The sequence below is a fragment of the Ambystoma mexicanum genome, chromosome 9 (assembly GCF_040938575.1).
Source record: "Ambystoma mexicanum isolate Mex_15411 chromosome 9, UKY_AmexF1_1, whole genome shotgun sequence".
NCBI classification, from domain to species: Eukaryota; Metazoa; Chordata; class Amphibia; order Caudata; family Ambystomatidae; genus Ambystoma; species Ambystoma mexicanum.
In genome coordinates this window covers 1,309,947,263-1,309,968,669 of record NC_090931.1, presented here as the reverse complement: position 1 = coordinate 1,309,968,669, position 21,407 = coordinate 1,309,947,263, and the positions used below count along the sequence as shown (strand labels likewise).

General features: G+C 43.9%; 1 protein-coding gene across 8 annotated transcripts in view; it reads left to right on the top strand.

The window, feature by feature from the left end:
- The window catches only part of SEC22A (SEC22 homolog A, vesicle trafficking protein), a 635,166-nt gene that overhangs the window by 126,285 nt on the left and 487,474 nt on the right, over positions 1 to 21,407 (top strand). For all 8 annotated transcript variants that reach the window (XM_069616682.1, XM_069616681.1, XM_069616677.1 and 5 more), the window contains one exon: positions 7,532 to 7,733. In XM_069616682.1, the coding sequence (XP_069472783.1) occupies positions 7,552 to 7,733 (182 nt within the window). In that variant the 5' untranslated portion in view covers positions 7,532 to 7,551. The remainder of the gene's footprint in view (positions 1 to 7,531; positions 7,734 to 21,407) is intronic.

Here is a 21,407-nt window from a genome sequence, read left to right as displayed (position 1 = left end):
TAGTTGCGAGTGGGTGTACGAACTAGATCTACACAGACAGTGAAGCGAACGAGAGATGTTGCTTGTCAAACCTTTTGGCAGGGACTTGAGACTGGAGATGCATCGTGCCAATGGGAAGAATATGAAGTGATTGAACGGAGCTATACCACATCTAGCCATTGATAGTGAATGTCCTCCTGGTAGTTCGGATGCAGTCGGAGATCAATTCACAGAATCCACACCCGCAAAAACTAAGACCACGAGAAAGTTGAAGAAATTGTTTTATTCACCCATCGCCAGAGAAGGAACAGATGTTGCAATGGAAGAGAATGAAGTGGACGACAATGAAACACCATCAATATCACTGAACATAGCGGAAGACGATATCAGAGATTCTACCTTTCATGTGAGTGACATGTCCTCAACGTTACAGGCCGAACCAGCTGGGATGCAGAGTGACAGTATAAGGAAAGAGGCCAAATTCATTGTATTCGATAGTTGTTTGATTGATATTATTATTCGGATGAAATGTGGGCATTCGGTTGGTGGGGAAGTATGTGGGGAGCCATTTATTAATGTGACTCGTGCAATTCGAGGCACTAACCTTAAAATACATGCCACCTGTACAAAATATCATCCTTTCTCATGGTCTGCACAACCCATGCTGGGGCAACTGCCAGCAGGCAATCTACCATGTGCAGCGGCTGCACTTTTTAGTGGTTCAAGTTTTAAAAAGTTAGAGTCTTTCTTTCAGTTTGTGGGAATCCATTTCATTGCGAAAACTCAGTTCTACAAATACCAAACCGATTATCTATTTCCAGCCATTAGCGAAGCTTGGAGAATGGAAAAAATGTCTATTGATAGTACATTCGCGGGCAAACGGTTCAGGCTAGCCGGTGATGGACTGTGCGACAGCCCAGGATTTTCAGCCAAGTACTGCACCTACCACTTTCAGGACATGGAAAGTAAGAAAATTGTGAGTTCGGTGGTCGTGCAGGTGTCACAAAGTACATCCTCAGTGGCCATGGAGAAAGTTGGCTTTGTAGCATCATTGCAAGAACTACAATCGCGGGGAATGGTGATCGACCTGATAGCCACGGACAGACACGTTTCAATTGCCAAGACAATGAGAGAAGAGTACAAAAATATAAATCACCAATTTGACGTTTGGCATCTTGCAAAAACAATCAATAAAAAAATGTCGGCTGCAGCTAAAAAAAAAGATATGCAAGGTATTTCACAGTGGTCCAAGTCAATCAGCAACCATCTTTGGTGGAGCTCAAAAACATGTGGAGGGTCGTTGGAAATTCTACTGGAAAAATGGCGGTCAGTAATCCTACACTGTAGCAACGTCCACCACTGGAACACAAACCAACATTTCCACAATTGTGAACATGGACATTTGTCCACAGAGGAGGCACGGAAGAAGAAGTGGTTGATTCCTTCATCACCCACTCACAAAGCCATTGAAAAGATTGTATTTGATAAAACTATAACAAGAGATTTGAGGGGACTCACGAAATTCTGCCACACAGGAGATTTGGAGGTGTTCCACAATATGTGCCTAAAGTACAGGCCAAAACGATTGCATTTTGGCATGGAGGGCATGATAAATCGGACTCTTCTAGCGGTCTTAGCACATAACCATAATGTTGGCCGTCAACAAAGTAGGACGACCGGAACTTTAGGGACGCTTCGCTACAATAAGGCCTTCACTAAAAGAAGTAAACAATGGGTGATTAAACCAGTGTTTGAGGATATGCAATATGAGTTTATTGAGAGACTTATTGTTGACGTCCTAGATAGGCACATAAATGGAGTTGTGAACGAACCTGTGCAGGGGACAACTGCATTGCCACCCAACATTGCCTCTGTTCCATGTCCACCTAAAGAAGAGCTCATTGAGAAATACACATCACGGTTTAAATGATTGTAATTTGATTGTCTGTTCTCTCGAGTCTCCTCATGTCGCAGGCCCATTGAATATGTGTATCTATGTAATGTGTAAATAAAAGTGATTGCTCAGTGTACATGCAATGTGTCTATCCAACCTTGTTCATCTGCGCATTAAATTAAACCAAACAATATTATAAATCATTTTTCAAAAAATATAGAATGTCTCCGTATTTATGGTTCTCTGGGGCTGCAAAGCACGCAGACAAAATGCAAAGATGGAGTGTAAATTTCAAGTCCTGTGAGATGGCCTTACACTGAATGTAGCTAACTAGGAATGTGCGCTCGTTCAAAGTGAAGGTCAGCTGCTTTGATTTTTTGCTCGGGTGCCGGAATGGCCCACGACTCAGTATAAGGTTCTATTGTTATTTGACCTTGACAGTCCGGGACCATCCCGAAAGACTTCTTTTTGGGGGTGTGGGGCAATAACGTAAGAAACGATAATGAAGCCATTTAATGTTCGTTCATTAGAAGAAATAACGTCGGCATAGAAGGAGTGGTATTTCGGGGCTGCCCTACGCACAGACACAATGGAAAATGCAAATATAATGTAAGTAACTCTTTAGATGAGTTTATACCGCAATTTAATTACTATACAGTAGCTTTAAAGACGGGTTAAGTTGTACTTGTTTGTTCTATGTGGCATATTGTTTTGTACCGCCACTATCTTGAGGAGAACCATCTCCTTTTACGGAAGCACCTCAAAACCTTCCTCTTTGCTTCTGCTTTCTCTCTCCCTCTCCCCTGCTACAACTTGTCCACTGTCTGCGACCTCGGTCCTGGGCCCTTCCACTCTCCACCTGCACTGCCTCCCTGTCAACGCCTGCACTGGGGGACTGTCTCAGTATCCTACAGCCCCCCCTTGACTTATATTACCCAGTTGCACTGTCCTAGCTATGAAATAATTTCCCGACCTAATATATAAAATGAATAATTTTAATAAAGATCTGATGGTGAGACTAATTTCATTTTTTATGTTTTTCAAACAGGTACATCATCCATTACTGCATGTGTCACGAGTACCAGACACCGGCGGATGGTTTTTTTAACCGCCAGTTGCTTCTCCGCGTGAACAACGTTACCACCCTGACCATTTTATGGGACGATCGCCAAGTACAAGTATGCCCTTACGCGGTACTAACGGCTAGATGCAACATACAGACCGTTGTGGTGGCCTAGTGCCTCGTTGTTGGAACAGCCATGCGATTATCAGTGCGACCGAAGAGCTTATTTTATCGTAAACCAACACCCTGTGTACTGCACACGAACATCGCTTGCCTCAAGACGAACTATTTTGGATCGAGAGCAAAGAAAAATGCAAATCGCAGAATATTCTCTAAACATTTGATGTCGAATAAATGTACTTTGCCAAATGTACAATCTTGCCGTTTGCTTTTAAACCACAGTTTCATATTCCGAATTGTGGCGCTGTATTGTGAGATGATCTAAGACCCTGTGTACAGCAAAGGAACATCGCGTGCCTCAAAACGAACTTTTTGGAACGTGAGCAAATAAAAATGAAAATCGCTGAATATTCTCAAAACATTTGATGTCAAATAAATGTACTTTACCAAATTTACAATCTTGAAGTTTAATTTAAAAGTACAGTTTCATATTCCCGATTGTGGCGCGCTGTGTTGTGTGAGCTCATCTGTGTTGATTTCCGGGTTCTGTGTGGAGTCGCGTAGAAGACGCCTGGGCGCGTTTGCCTACGCAGCTCAGTCACGTCACGGATAGAGGCGGGGAATATGAATGTTTTGATAAAGTCTGTTTCAGGGGCAGGGGATTTCATTTAGTGCCGCAAAAGCAGGTGAGCCAGGGCGATGCGGCAAGTGATAGGATTATCAGAAAATGGCGGCTGATTTCGAGTGCGTTAATGGACGAAAAGTCGGGTATGGTCCATAGGAAAGTTTTCTACAATCTACCGATTTATGCTTAAAAACACATGGGCGAACCGTAGGGACAATAAAAAAAAAAGTCCCGGAACTATCCTTTAAAGAAGCATGGAACCCCAACTCCAGACATATTGAAATTGTCTTTATCTAGCACACCTATTAGACTCAGGACTTGTTTTCAACTCTTTCACGGTCCACCTCGCTTTCCTCTCTGCGTATACCATGTCTCAGAGCAAGGTATCATGGTGGAAAGTTCTAGAATTAAGGCATTCATTGAAGGGCTAAAAAGACTTCACCCTCCTATTTCTAACCCAACTCCCGGATGGGACTTGAGTGTTGTTCTCACAAGATTAATGAGACCTCCTTTTCAGCCAACGCATAAGGCTTGTCGTAAAGCCCTCACCTATGCCCGCCTTTTTAGTGTCTATTATTTCCATAAGGATGGTTAGTGAACTGTAGGCCCTCTCAGTTCAAGACCCATTTGTGACTATTCACAAAGATATGGTGGGACTGCGTGTTTGGTCCTAATGTCACATGTTCTCAACTCCAACACAGATGTTGCAAATATTTGTTGTCCTTTAGTCAAAGGTTTAGATAGACATTCCATTTATCTGATTTCATCCAAATGCATGTTACTGTATTTATTTATATATATAATTATATAATTTAGTTTTATGTCCACCTATGTGCATTCACATAATTGTTGATTTGGGGTTTTGATATAAGCTCTTTACAATTGGTTGTGTAATTAATCAATTTTTAATAAGTATCCTTAAGAATATATTAATATGAAAGCAGATCGTCCCTTGCATACCATTGCCTATCCCCTGTAAACAGGAAGATTTGTGCTGTGAGGCATCGGAATGCTGCTGCCGCTCCCCGATTCCGTGTGGAATCTTCATGACAACCTATAGACACAGTAAAGTAAAACTAAAAGATCCGTCCTTCCCGTGTCCATGAGAACACGGACATGAGGCGCCGGAGCATAAGCACGTACGTTGCTGCTCCGTGACAACCATATATACAGACTTCTGCGGGCGAGGCTTGCACTTTAGCGAACAGCATACCTCCACAAACACAGATCGTTAAGCAGAGCAATAACTTCTACATTTAGCCTACTTTATGGAGGATGGCACACGTCATTACAGATAGTTACGGGGTAACATTATCTTTTGCAGCACAGTGATACGAGGAAGTTCGATCCTCGCAGAAAGCAAAGGTAAATATGGCGTTCCCGTATGTACACAAAGTTATAAATATACATGAGCAATAATGTAGAGATTTTTCACATTCCATATGCTAAGCCCTAAATCTAGATGTACATTTTAGTATATCTACCATGGCACACATGCTAATTTAGCTGTTTTTGTTTTTCTAATGGTCATTTACGTTACGATTGGGGAATGCAGTAATGGAATTCGGAGCAACAAGGTACATTCAACATGAAATAATGTTTTGATTATCATGCCATGTTCTATATAGGTTTTATTTGCAACATGATACTATCATTGGTTTCTTTTTCTTTGTCTATTTCTTATAACTCAATGGATCTCCACATATGGATACTATTGGTACGTATTTACTTTGCTAATGTAATTGCTGTATGACATGCATTTTCTACCTGCTCTGTATTTACAAATATTGAATACTCTGGCATAGTTAAAGCCCTGAGGAAGGAGTTGATATCCGAAATGCATAGGCGCATATTTGTAACTATGCTCAATTCCAGAGAATGCTTTCTTGCACAATAAACCTTTTTGTTTTCCTAACTTTGTGAAGACTATACATATACCAACCATCAATCAAATTAATTTAAGAATTGATTAAATCATTGATGACTCAGATCAAACTTTATCACTAATCTACTTCGAGAAGTACGAAGCTCATTAAGAGCCATTGTGAGAGCACCAGACCTAGCTGGGTAGTACTATCCAACTTCTTTTTTGGAGATGGGGACTGCATGCACACCCACCTTTTGCACCTAAATTCATTTCTGACTTCCACGTGAAACAATCAATGGAACTTCCTACTTCTTTTCAGAATCCAACCAACTCTGCTGAAAAAAGCCTCCATGCACTAGATAAGGGGGCCGTAGTGTACTACCTTGAAAAGACTAAACCACTAAGAAAGAAAAGCCAATTCTTTGTCTCTGTGGCAGGTGGTAGAAAAAGGGACCCTGTCTCTAAATCAAATATTTCCAAATGGATTGTTCAATGCATCATACCATGTTACTCTTTTGCTAGAGGCACAGGAGCTACTATAGCCTTAATTGCAAATGTTCCTCTTGAGTCTTTTTGTAAAGCAGTTTCCTGGAGTTCTTTTCACACCTTCACTTAACATTACTGCTTAGACACACACTCTAAGTCTGATTCTCAGGTGGGACAAGCAGTGCTAAGACATCCCTTTGCTACTGTTACTTCACACCTCTCACCACCATCTCCTGCTCGCTAGTCTATGCACAGCATTTGATTCTAAGCAGATTCACAGGCATCAGAAGTCCTACATTACTCACCGTAATCGTATTTCTGATGATTGTATCTGCTTAGATTCGCATGCGCCCACCCTTCTTCCCCTCTTGGAGTAGAAGGAACATGGACATTTTACACCTTCTTTCTTCTGTACTCACTCAAGCATTTTGCAAGGCTCCCTCACGGCTGATGTTAAAGGACATTTGTACCACGCACTATCACCACCGTAGTGGTCCCTTGGCGCTCTGGCGGCTCTGAAAGAGGAGGGGAGGTTGATTTAGTGGGAGGAAGCAGGAAACGTGCAAGAGAGCAGTGATGTGCTGTTGGCGGCCTCAGCCCAGTGGTTCCGTTGGCTGGGCCTGGGGTGTTTGCGGCCGGTAGTCGTTGTGTACTGTTGTGCAAGGCTATGTGTGTTTTTGTTTTGTTGTTGCAATGTAGTGAAGTTTGTGCGGTTTGTTGTGCTGTAGGTTTTGGTTGTGTTTGGTTTGGAGTTTGAGAGGTGTATGCAGAAAGGGAAATTGTTAGTAGGGTTGGTTAGTTTGCGTCTCTATCCTGAATTGAAGCGCTCGGCTTGCGTTGTCTCCCCTGTTGCGGCTCTGTCCTGATCTGGGTCTGACTGGCATACATGCGAACATTCGAAATCCCATCCAGATGCGACGCAAGCCAATGTTCACTATTCTATCTAGGTGTGGACATGCTAATATTCACAATTCTATCTATGCATGGACATGCTAACATTCAGAATCCCATCCAGATGCGACGCAAGCTAATGTTCACTATTCTATATAGGTGTGGACATGCTAGTATTCACAATTCTATCTACACAATTCTAAACAACTGGTGGTCCCTCGACGCATAAAGGGTTTTGGGTACACTACATGTCACATTAGGGATAGTGTTGGTCACGCCCATGTCGACGTCCTTTTTCAATCTTGGAAAGAAAAATGCAATACTCCGCGATTAGCAGTAGATGTCGGACTATATGTACAGCATGTGAATCTAAGCAGATACAATCATCAGAAATACGATTACGGTGAGTAAAATGTTTTTACTGTTTGGAATTGCATTATGATATCTGGTTCTATTGTATATGGTTAAATTAACCTGTCTAATGGAGAGACCGAAGGTTGAAGCTTTGTATACAAGACATGAAGATTTGGTATCACAGAGCTGCATCTTGTAGGATTATGCAAGACTAAAGCAAGCAATTACTAAATAATTCTATTTTACTTTTAGGCTATTGAAATCTGTTGGAAATGTCAGTGGTCTTCTTTGCATCGGTGACACGTGTGCGAGACGGATTACCTCTCTCTGCCTCCACTGATTATGAACATAATGTGGGGGTGCAGGAAAGTAAGAAGCATGTAAAAAGGCTTTCAAAGAAACTGGATCAGTTCCCAGACAGGTGCACTCTGAAGAATGGAGCCCATACCATTAAGTAAGAATTAGATTTTTATTTTTATTTAGGTATAATACTATGTAATGTTCTGCATATAATGTTATGGTGTGAATTCACCATTTGGAGTTTTTCTTTTTTAAAGTTTTCTTTTTGGTCCAGCTGCCTTGATCTTTTATCTATAATTGTGTGGTTTGCTGCCTTTTATCTGCTCCCAACTCGGACTGTACTTGTTATCCTATATTTCTATTTGGTTACCTTAGCAACCAGATCAGACCATATTACCTTCCTCGTGCCTTGTTCATTCTCAATTCCTCTTGTAAAAGTCCCTTGGGTATGCCACTTTTTCAACAGTAGATATCACTTCTTTGTTGCAGGCTCCATTCTAGAATGGCCTAGTTCCCATGGATACTTTCACCTTCAGAAGTAGCCAGTACGTCTTGAGGTTTCCACCTTGGAGTGCTCTGCAACTCCAATTTTGCTTTAGTCTTGTATTGTTTAGAAAATGTCTCGTAGCTCTATTGTTCTAAATCAAATGTTCTGTCTTGCCATTCACACAATTGTATAGCCTTATAAGAGAAGGCACTGATGGAAAGCTTTGTAGATTACTGGCTGAGGGCAAAATACCTAGTAGAAATGATCTGTGCTGTTTAGCATAAGCATACAGGGAGATTGCGCAATTAGTTTGCAATGGGACAGAGAATGCTAACGTGCAATTTGCTGTTGCTACATATATTTTCCATGCCTGGGGGAAAAAGTCATGTAATAAAAATGATTAATGCTCCAGGTTGCAGCAGGGACATAGTTATATTTTAAACAGATTCCAATGTGTTTTGCATGAAATGAAATCGATGAAAGTCCAATTATATTTGTTTTAGATTTTCATATTATGATGCTTATGTATGCTTTCTTGTCTTTGTTTAAAATGATCAGTAGATTCCCAAATAAACTTGTTTGACTATCTCTGCAAAAACGCCTAATTAAATGGAATTCTATAGCACTGTAACAAAGGTGCACAAGTGAGTATACCATACCAAATAACATTTTTAATGAGTGATGTTCAGTTTGCAGTTCAAGCGGTGAAGGACTGCTGTTAGGAAAATAGTGTTCTAGATCAGCGGTACAAATATTAAATAACAATATAGGAGCCAGCAATAAAGTCACTATCCACCTCAAATGTACGGATTTGCACAGCACACTATTTATTAATTGCCGTCTAGAGTGCATTATCACTAGCAAGTACACATTTTGAGCCCAATGCAACTTTTCATGTGCTAGTAGATTATTTTTTCTTTTTCATTTCTATAGCATGCAGTGAAGGGGGCCCTTGTCTGAGAGTACTGCAAATCTCCATTGACGATGGCTGACCCAGATGGCTGACCCAGTTTTAATTAAAACGTATCACTTTATTGGTCCAAAAAATCTTTAATACATTATCTCATCCATAATTCAGATCTATGTTTGACATTAATTACCCATTGACATATAGACCATGGATAATTAATATATAGGATATTTTTAATCATTTTTTCCTAATCTTAATAGGACAATACATACTAAACTATATGCATGCATTGTGCAAAATAGGAAATGACAAAAACATTGAATAAAAAAATCATTTAAATTCTATTATCCTGCACACCACCCCAGTCATGCACTCCCAGCAGAAACATAGCAGCCAAACTTTCAGGTCCTTCAAGAACTTCCTGATGGAAGTCCTCACAAAAGACCTTGCCAACCTACACCTTACATGTACCGAACACCCCCAACCTAACTGCGACTCTCTACTGGAAGCACCCAACGCCACCCTCCCAGCCTCCATCGACCGACGCGCCTCTGAAGCGACGCACCTGCAAAACGAAACAGTCAGCACCCAGGTATACGCAAGAACTCAACCTCCGCAAAAGAGTCATCAGAAAACAAGAGAAAACCTGGCATTACTCAAGGACCACATCCGACCTGGCACTCCTCAAGCAACCTGCTGACAACCAAACATAGCAGAAGTCGACAACAAAATCAGAACGCTCTACAAAGCGATCAAGCACTGCATCATCTGCTACCCAAACCTCCCATACCACACTCCAACGAAACATCTACTGCCATAAACACCTTCATCGACAAAATCTGCAAGATTCACCAGCACATAGACGCCAGCTCTGCATTCACAGACCCACCTCACAAAATCTCCACATCCATCCTCAAGACCTTCCCTGCAGAAGTTCTCCTTCCATACCTGGGGATCATCAACCGCTCCCTAACTCGGGGCACCTTCCCATCGACCCTAAAAACAGGACAAATCTTCCCTCTACTACAGAAACCCTCTCTGGATCCCGACAACCTAGGTAACGAACGCCCCATCACCCATCTTCCCTTCCTAGGTATGATCATTGATAAATCAGCCACACAACTGCAGCAACATATTGACACCAACAATCTCTTCCAACCCTACCAATCCGTATTCAGACCCAGATGCAGCACAGAGACATCAACCATACAGGTGGTCGATGGTGCCCTCAACATCCTTGACGACGGCCACCCCAGCCTCCTGGTTCTACCTGACCTCTCTGGCGCGATCGACATAATAGACCACCAGGCACTTATGGACACCCTACATCTGCGCATGGGGAATCAACAACCTTGTCCGATGCTGGTCCTACCTCACTAAACTAAAACAGTTTGTTCAGATAGACTCCTAGATCGCCAATGCTACCCGCCAACTGTGGAGTGCCGCAGGGTTCTGCCCTCTCTCGAGTGATCTTCAATCTACACATGGAGCTGCAGGGAGCCCTCGTAGCCACACCCAACATCCACATCCACCAACACGCCAATGACCCACAGCTATACTTTAAGATCGACCCTGTCAAGGACATCTATAGACTCAAAACCTGCCTCTCAATGATGCAGTCTTGAATGTCCAGAGCATACTTGAAGCTCAACCCCTCCAAGAACGAATTCCTACTCCTCACCAACTTCACTGAACACCCAAACTCACAGACCTGGCTATCAACCATGAACTCTGAGGGCTTCACACCTGAGCTCACCACCTGCGCCAAATCCCTTGGGTTCCACATTGACAAACGCCTCTCCTTCAAGACACACATAGGTAAGAAAACTCGGACAGCTTGGTATCACCTGTCCCTCCTGCGAAAAGTCAAACCCTTCCTCCCTCCGGACAGCTTTACATCCACCGTTCAAACACTGGTCCTATCCCACCTGGATGGGTGCAATGCACTCCTCAAAGCCCTCCCATCGTCCTCCCTTGTGCCCCTCAGAAGTCTCCTACATGCAGCCGTACACCTCATCAAGGGTCTTCGCAGATATGACCACATCATCCTGGTCCTCATCGTCCTTCGCGGTCTCCCATTGCACGCACAAATCACCTTCAAGTCTTGCTGCATCATCTATAAGGCAGTCACCCTCAAGTTACCCAGCTACCTCGTGGTGAAAGTCTGCATCTCTGGCATACAGCGCACCACCAGAATCCAGGACACATGCAGACTTGAAATCTGCCGCTGCAAAAAGGAAAGGACCAGAGAAAACAAGCCTTTTCTGCCTACTCTTCAAGACTATGGAACCTCCTCCCCATAATCGTCCGACTCGCCCCCACGCTCATACAATTCCTAAAAGAACTTAAGATTCTCCTCTTCAAGGAATCTCTCCTCCTTTATACCTAGGCCATCGCATCACCACTCGCGCCTCCTGGCTCACTAGACACCTCCTGCCCCTCTCCTCCCCGCCTCCCGGTACTGCTGTACCCCTTCTCTGTGCCCCTCTGAATCCCACCAACTGCTGTATATCTGTTCTGTTGTTACCTCTGAAAAGCGCGCTGTTATGGATGAAATGTTGTACTCCTCTTGTATCTGTATTGGTGTATACTTCTGTAAAGAGCTGCGTTGCTTCTCGAAGCTAGGCCTGCACTCAATAAATACCATGTTAATAACATTACAAAAAACCTTGAACTCTTTTGTGTACATTCACAATTTATATACTTCCTGACTTACTGTCACTTATGTAATACAGAAATGTGTCACCATAAGTATATTATTATTCTTATCCAGCACCAAACTTCACAGGTTTATTGTGATTATTGTCACGCCTCCTCCCTGCCACACCATTGCCAGACAACCTTCCAGATTCACGTCCACCACCCCTAACCATGCACGACTCATCCGGCGTGTTCCCCATAACATTCATCGCACTCAACAACTGAATTACCAAGGACGGCTACGACCTTTCCTACATTGGAATCTGCCATGGCGCTTCTCTCCGGGACGGCGCCCATCCACAGGCGCCCGGAGACTACGATCCAGCGCACAAAGTGCTTCCGATCAGGTGACCAAATGCCGGCAACTGGCGGCCAATCGCCGGCAGACTCCCTGTGCAGCGTCAAGGGTCACGTGACGCGGACCCGCGTTTCCCTCGTGACTGTATCACGTGATTAATTCAACACAGTCAAAAGGACAGGGGAAACGCGGAACAAACGCTTCACAGCTGCTTTTCGGAGTGCTGCACGGCGTTTTTAGATCTCGCTTAGAATTCGGATTTCTTTGACCACCGAACGTTTCACGGATTGCTTTTGGTCTCTTCCTCAGGCTCAGGCGAACTTTAATCTTCAGGCTTCAAGACCTTTGGCTTTGCACAAACTTTTGAACTTTGGATATTGGACCTTGGTTATTGTTTTCTTGGCTTTCGACCCTGGACTGTTAACGGATTGTTTACGAATCATCCACTGGCTATCTGACCTACAGGTGTTTTCCATCAAGAGTACCCACAAGGACCCTTCTGTTCCCCTAACCCTTTGAGGCATCCTGACCAGCACATTTGGGTAAGCCCTTTAGCTTCTTCCACCATATTGCATTGTGATAATTGTGACTGTCTGCCCTAATCATTTATTGCCTTACAGTGGTCAGGGGGTCCTTCCGGTGTTCCTGGTTCCAGCTTGACGGCACTCCACACCTGTGGCCTCAAGAATTGCATTGGTAGTGTTGTTATTTCTACCAGTGTGATACTTGGGGACGGAGGTATCTTCATCTGCACGACCATCAAGATCACAACATTATTGTAAATGTATTTGTTGTGTTGTAGGCATAAGCAGTCTAATTGCTTTCTTAGCTACCAAACATTAATTTTCGAATAGTTAAAGAAATAGAACAATAACAAATTACTACACTATATACAAAACTAGAATGCAATACTAGACTCAGACGTGTACCCCAAGTTATGGAAATCTGCTATTATGTTTCCAATTTTTAGGAATGTGAGTAGAGGTGTTCCCTCTTGCCATGAAGCCATTTCTCTCCTTGTTTCTTCTTTTAAAATATTTAGTAAATGCATTATATGGAAGCTAGTAGAACGGATAGAAAGTATTGAGATTCTTTCTGAAAAGCAATTAGGATTTCGTGCAAGTTTACACTTGGACAATCCAAAAGTTGAATTTAGATGTACCCAAAACCAACAGAACTGACATAACTATATTATCATATGGACATGACTGTGTACTAGCCATGGCTCCTAACTCGCTGCAGAGATTGATCAGTGTGGGGGCAGACCCCTAATTACCTCAACCCAAGCAGGCCCACCACCTGAGGAACAAGTTCATGTTTTGTACGTAAAGCAAGTTTGTTGTACAATTGTCCGCGGAGCAGTAAGATGTTACAGCGGGACCAAACTAAACAAAGTCTCAACGAACCACATCAGTTGATACATTTTTGCAACAGTTAAAACACCCCAGATACTTTATTACAATCCACCCCCCCACATGTGATTGGACAAACCCTCTTCAAGAAATCCCATCTTTCTCCAATTCTTACATTCTCATTGGTCATTGATTATCTTCACTCCCATCTTCAGACCATATTCATAGCACATTCGTTTGTGGTAGGTCATGACAGCATCACACAGTTAAACATTTGTATACAAACATAATTCATTACTATTAATAACTGACCTAAGCCCTTTTAACCATAACTCCTAATTGCACATGGTTTGCAGAAATATTTCAAGCGATATGAAGAAGGCAGAGTAGACCAGTTCTTCTTTGAACTTGTGATAACTATCTTATCCCCTGGTTCCTCGTCTCCATTGGAACATTGTAATCTAAATAACTGACATTTGATTGCCCACACCACATCTGAGAATAGAATTGCAGCTCATGGGTTTAAATTATTTTAGCCCCGAGCATTGACTTACCTACCCCGTGTTTTACTGCTGGTCAAAAACAAATAGCAAAAACCCTCTCTCAATCTCCCATGCATTCAGGAGATTACATCTACTATCTGCGATACTACTATGGTTGGCTCCTTCAGCTGAGTTGACCATCGCTAAGGTCGTAGTTAGTTATTCATTCATCCTCTGGCCTTGGAAGCGTTGCAGAACCAGTTTCTGAAAGTCAACCCCTGGCTGCTGTGTTTTAATCTTTTTATAAAAAGCCCACTATATGCAGATTCATCAATCTCCTTTATATGTTTTCTCAGTGTGCATGCATGTTTGATAAATACCATCTTTCCTTTAAAGTGGATTCTTGCGGGACAGGCCTCTAGCATGCGCATTATAAAAAACTCTCATTACCTGCCTCTGGGTTCTTCATAGTACATTATTTATGAATCCCATTTATATTTCATTTCGCGGTTTTAACTTTTTATATTCCTGCATGCGTGCAAATCTAATATGTATCAGTTCTAATAAAAAAAGTAACACTGAAAGTAACATATCCCATCCAGTATTGAAATTGCAACATTGTGCACAGTTCGCCGCACCCACAGTCCTCAATCTAGCGCTCGCATCATGAACCCCTCGTGCTCGTGGGGACCCTTCCTGATCACCCTAGCATCAGTGCCTACACACATTTTATGAATGGTCATTTTCTTTTTTTAAAGAGGAATATGACTAAAGGTATTCTTTTGTAACAATGCTCCCATTCCAAATGTGAAATGTTATGATTGCTTAGGTATTTGTTTTACTTCTACTCGTAACAGATATATTCATAAGTAAGCGCAAAAATGAACCAGGATATAGGTGCTATTTTTTCATTTGTTGTCAGTTATAAGCCCCAACAAGTAAAAATTATGATTAGACTATAAAAATTAAGGCAAGCGCTGTGGCATTGTATGAAGGTATTGTGTTCAGTTTTGCAAGTACAAAAGCCATTCAGTGTATTGAAAATGCCTTCATAAAGATATTACTAGATTTTCCCAAATTGGCACCCAATTATATGTGCCATAAAGAATAAGAATGGCCTTATGTGGAAGATACTTGCAGTGCACATCTAGTTTATGTGTGTCAGTTTGTAATAATACAAGCCAACATTGCCAAAGAAAATGTGGACACACATACTGGAAAATGTCAGAGTATGAAAAGTATCATGGGTAGCAGAAGTAGAAAAGGAATTGAGCAAACCCTCTTCAATCCCTGGTGGTAATCGTTACCATTGTCCAGAAAGGATTGCTGACAGTAGAGAAACAATGTGTTAAATTTAGCAGAAACATCAAACTGTGATGGTATGGCCCCATATTTGGATTGTTTGCCATATCTTGCTCTTTGTTTTTTTAATTACGTTAATATGATTGGGATTAGTGATATCCGGGGTTGTTGGAACGACACAAACATAGAAGCAAGATTCTGTTAATATGGTCCCACAGTATTGCAAACTTTATTGCACTTTATACTTTTATTTATTCTAAATATGTCTAATTCTGAGGAATGAAGGATCTTGTTTTATATTTTTTTTTGGGAACATTCTTTCTCTGGCTTGGGCTCTTTCTAACTTTTGAATAGTGGACATAATTAATGGGAAGCAAAATAATTAACTTATATTTTTGTATTAGATGATATAGTTGAAAAAGAAAATCAACTTTTCAATAATAACATGGTAAAGGATAAACAAAGAGTAAAACATGTCATACAACTTATTGAACAATTCCCAAAATTTACAATGAAACCATTGAATTTGACAAGCACATAGTCATTTCTGTAAGTAAATCTTAAAAATAGAGCTAATACTGGTCATTACAAGTGCAAGGATTCAAGAAATGTCATAGCTGCTAAGGTAACAGACACGCGATATCCACCTAGGATCATCAAACCCTTTGTTTCAGGTTTTAGAGTCCAATAGTCTTTAAACAGGTGAAACGGAAAACGCTTTCTTTCTGGCAACAAGGTTTGGGAAATAACCATCGAGTGCTTCAGAGTTTTGGGTTGAAGACGGTCTTTGCAGAACCTGCATGATCGTTCTTTGGTGCTGAGTTTGGCTCTTATGCCACACACACGTTAAGACGGAAACGTAGAAATAAACTTCTTTCTGATGTTTGTTAATCTGCTTAGAATCACATGCTGTGCATAGTCCAACATCCAGTGGTCACTGCGGAGTATTGCATTTCGTTTTTCGTAATCGAAAAGGGGACGTCGACAAGGCGTGTCTGTAACACTATCCCTATAGTGACCTGCAGTGTACCCACAATCCCTTACGCGTCTAGGTCCCTCAGATTGGTTTTTTTTCCACCCAGATATTGGTCGCCTTTACGCGGAGCTCCTCGAGAGACATTCCAAATATTCACTCGAACATTTGGTCATTATTTAAATATTCACTCGACCGTTGGTCTTTATTTAACTTTACCTTACGTTAGGTTCCTATTTCGACAAAGCTGTTCTCCGCCGACAAGATCTTCGACGGCTGTGCCTTCGGCGGAGATCCTTCGGCGTCGCCGCACATGTGGCCTGGCCTCGCCGGCCTCAAACAGTAGGGAGAGTGGGGTTGTGGGACATTTCTTGCTTCTCTTTAAGAATGCCTTTCTCTTTCCCCACCTTTTCTTTCGGGGATGTTATCGTGTCTGATCGTTTCCTCAGCTATGGAGAGGACACCATTTAGGTTTTGCCCGCGCTGCAAGTGCAAATTCACCTGGAAAGACGATCACAAACGGTGCAACCGTTGCTTACCCCTCGACCACAAAGAAGACGGTTGTGTGGCCTGTAAGCTTCTTAAGCCTAAGAATTTAAAGGACCGCAGGGTCAAGAGGTGGGCAGCCTACGCCATGTCTAGGTCCGATTCCTCACCCGCCGCTGAAAGTGACGAGGAAAGTGATAACCCGACCTCTGCTTCAGAGGTTGTACACCCCTCTAGGGAACGGTCACGCTCCTCGTCTGTCCCCGGCCCCGACAAGCTCGGCTCACGCCCTCCTTATGGGGATGAACACCCCGGCGACACTGACGCACACAAGCACACGACCCACGGCTCTTCCTCGTCTAAGACGAAGAAAGCATTAGCGCCAACGGAGATGCAGGTCCTACCGGCGGCCTCCACAGACCGTAAGGGTCCAAAGCCCCCCTTGCAACCGCAGACGTGACCAGCGACTGGGCTACCCCCAGATAAGGGCGCTATCACCAAACCGCCAGACGACGTGCCCCGTCAGCGAGCACCCGTCGGCGTAGAGAACGCGACACCTGTAACTTCGACGCCAGAGGAACCCTCGACAGACCATTTAGTCGTCGAGAGCCTGGCGCATATTGTTTCCACCGATAGCCAGAGAGGGACGGCGAAAGAGACGCTGAATACCACTCGCAAGGCCAGGGAAACGCCGAAAGGGGCGGAAGGAAGGCAAGAACTGCCCCCTCCGTCGAAAGGGACTCCTAGCCTACTAGAAGGCTACTCAGAAGGCGATGGGAGTTTATCCTCGACGTTCTGGGATAGGTCAAAGCGTTTACAGGCCGAAAGCCTTCCCTTTTCCCCCCCGACCGCTCTGGGTTACCACAAGGGACCTTAGAGAGACTCCAGCTTTGTATGGACAAAATGGAGATTTTTATGTGTACTCAATACCTACCCACACCCAAAAGACCAAGAAAAGGGCCTCAGGAGGATCCTAGGGCTAAATACCCTAGGCTGTTTAACACCCCAAAGGAGGATGTAGAGTTATGACCTCACTGAAGAGGACTCCCACTTTCATGAAGATGAGGAGTTCTTAACTAACGAACAAGAACGAAACCTAGACCAGGAAGGTTTCAAGGATAACCCAGACATGGGTGGTGGGGGCTTTGAAGAAGACCCAGAAGAAGGTGCTTCACAGCCCTGGCAGTCCCCATCAGCGTCTACAGACCCTGACGCCCTAAACCTGTCCCACCCCCCCCCCAAAGACTCACCAATCAGGAATACGTCACCTATAGACGATCAACCTACCTTTTAATGCACTACTACGCAAAGCAGCAGCGCATTTCGAAATCGAGACTAGGGAAATTTCTCTTGACAGACTTTGTGGAAAAGGTCATCAAGGAGAAACCCCCCGTGAGTCAAACCATTCCCCTCCTTGCCTCAGTAAAGAGACAAATCATTCCTTCGCTATCTACGCCCGCATTGGTCAGAGGGGGTCAACCCAAGGATAGAAAAATTTAGTCCCTCTCCGTCGGACCCTTTATACATCAGGGGCCACTCTGTACCGGACTCCTTGGTAGTAACAAATACAAGAAAGAGGGCAGGGGTCTCGCTATCAACCAGCGAGGCACCACCAGATAAAGAAGGTTGAAAGCTGTATGCCCTAGGTAAAAGGATTACAGCCTCGGCAGCCTTTTCCACCAGGATTGCCAGCAATAACTCCTTACTGGCAAGTTATGCATCGAGGAGGTACCTGAACCCCTAGGAACTCGGCTTCTGGCCACGGTTACTGAGGGAACCTTAGTCAACCAGAGCATCATTAAGAATACTCTAGATGCTGCAGAAATGGCTGGCCGTTCCCTAGTCCAAGGAATCCTCCTCAAACGCCATGTCTGGCTACGTAATTCAGGGTTTAAACCCGAAACACAAGCATCTCTCATTAACAAATCAATGGAGGATGCCAACCTCTTTGGGAAGGCGGTGGATGATGCACTAGAGAGTGCAAAAAAGGATTTTGACACCATTAAGACCCTAGATCAAATTTCAAGGCCTCCCAACAAGCGAGGTTATGGAAACAGATGCTTTTTTCGAGGCCAACGCCAGCAACAACATGAACAACAGCAGCAATACTCTGCAGGCAACTGGTCCTTGAATCAAGGAACCAGTGGACAATACACCCAGAGAGAACAGCGTAGTGGCAAGGCAAGAGGTCGGGGTCCCATCCCTAGAGGTTTCCCAAGCCACCAACGCCAAATGACCCGAAGATTCTGGTCCCCTCCCATACATCGCCGGTCGGGGGCCGGTTAACATCCTTTCTTCCAGCATGGAGGGAATAACATCAGACCTCTGGGTACTCTCAACCATAGCCTGTGGCTACTGTATAGAATTCAACCGCTCCCCGACGTACAGACGCCCAAGGGGACGACGCCTGTCACCAGAATACCTCGCCATCCTTCTTCAAGAAGTGGACCAGCTACTAGAAAAAGGAGCAATAGAGGTCGTGCCTATATCACAGGTAACGGAAGGTATTTATTCAGTATACTTCGTTGTACCCAAAAAGGACTTAACCATGCGCCCTAGATCTGCGCCCAGCGAACAAATTTGTAAAACCTCAGAAATTTTGTATGGTGACATTACAGGAAGTAATCCCCCTGTTATCTCAAGGGGATTACATGATAACATTGGACATGAAAGATGCATACTTTCATATTTTAATGTTGCCAGCGCACAGAAAATACCTCCGGTTCATGATAGATGGCAAACACTACCGGTTCAGAGTGCTACCCTTCGGCATAGCGTCAGCGCCGAGGGTATTCACGAAAGTACTGGCAGCGGCCCACCTGCGCAGGTTGTCCATCCCAGTGTATACCCTTACCTCGACGATTGGCTCATAACATGGGATTCTTACGAGACATGCTTCTCAAACACCCAAAAGACTGTAGACCTTTTGTTCCAACTGGGCTTCTCCATCAACGAGAAGAAGTCCAGCCTAGAGCCCAGCCAGATCAAACAATTCCTAGGGACTCTAATTCGAACAAAGGACGGCCTCGTCTTCCCCTCCAACGAGAGGGTCCAAAATATGCCGTTTCAGATCCCTCAATATGTGGCCGGTCGAGAGGTGATGGTGCGCAAAGCAATGCGTTTGCTGGGAATGATGGCGTCTATGCAAGAGTAGCTCAACAGCCAGTGGTGTCAGGCCATCGGACAATGGGACGATCTAGTGGTGGTCTCGCAGGCCTTGGTTCTCTCGCTACGGTGGTGGTCGAAGGAAAACCTTGTAATAGGGAAACCATTTGCCACCCCCGCAGTGGAGGCCACTCTAACCATAGACGCATCCCTCACAGGATGGGGGCTCACCTATCCCATCCGACTGCACACAGAGTTTGGACTCCGAGCGTAGCATCCAAACACATAAACTTGCTGGAACTGTTAGCGGTCTTCAAAGCACTGAAGGCTTTTCAGGCTCACCTGCAAGGGAAGACAGTGATGGTCCTCACAGACAGCACCACAGCCATGTACTATCTGAACAAGCAAGGGGGCACTCACTCTCCAGGACTGTACAAGCTGTCCCAGAACATCTGGAAGTGGGCTCTCAAACACAACATGTTCCTCTTGTCACAACATGTACCATGGGAACTCAATCTGCTAGCGGACGAACTCAGCAGAGACTTCCCTCTGCTTGCAGAGTACGAATGGCGGTTACAAGAAGACATTGTCTTCGACGTCTTCACACAATGGGGATTCCCAGAAATAAATCTGTTTGCAACTCTGGAGAACTCCCAATGCCAAGATTACGCCTCCAGGTACCCCCAGAACCAGTCCATGGGGAACGGTCTATCGATACCATGGTCAGGGAAATTTGTTTGCGCTTCCCACCCCCCCCCCAGCTCCCGACTCCCCTTCTCAACAAGATAGTGCACAAGATGCACCAGGAACCAGTCACCATGATACTAGTGGCCCCTATGTGGGCCGGAAAACCATGGTTCGCTCACCTGATGGAGATGTCTCTGTCTCCACCGGTGACCTGCCCATACGACATGCTGTCACAGGACAAGGACAAGACACTACACCCATGCCCACAGACCATGAACTTAGCAGCATGGCTCCTGAGATCATAGAATTTGGTCATTTACAACTCCCGCAGAGATGCATGGATATTCTCAAAAAAGCTAAGAAGCCTAACACTTGTCACTGTTATTCTAGCAAGTGGAAGAGATTCGTCATATGGTGTAGAAATAAGAGCATCAACCCGGTTGACTGCTCTCCGACAAAAAATGTTCTCTACCTGACTCACCTACTAGACTCAGGATTAGTGTTTAATTCTATTAAGGTTCATTTAGCTGCACTTTCCGCATACACCACTTCTCAACTTAAAGTGTTGTGGTGGAAAGTCCCAGTTATTAAAGCCTTCATGGAAGGAGTTAAAAGAATACACCCTCCCATAGCTAACCCAGCTCCCGGACGGGAGCTAAATGTGGTATTAACCAGGCTCATGGGCTCTCCCTTTGAACCCATACACAAAGCAACGCTTAAGGACCTCACCCTTAAAACTGCTTTTCTAATAGCTATCACCTCCATCAGAAGAGTAAGTGAACTACAAGCGCTATCTATTCTAGACCCCTTTGTAACAGTTCACAAAGATAAGGTGGTTCTACGCACACACCCTAGGTTTGCACCTAAATTCATTTCTAAGTTCCATGTGAACCAATCTATAGAACTACCAACGTTCTTTCAAAACCCTTCAAACTTGGGAGAAAAAAGCCTGCATACACTGGATGTGCGCAGGTCTGTTATGTTTTATATGGAAAGAACTAGACCACTGAGAAAGACTAATCAGTTCTTTGTCTCGGTGGCAGCAG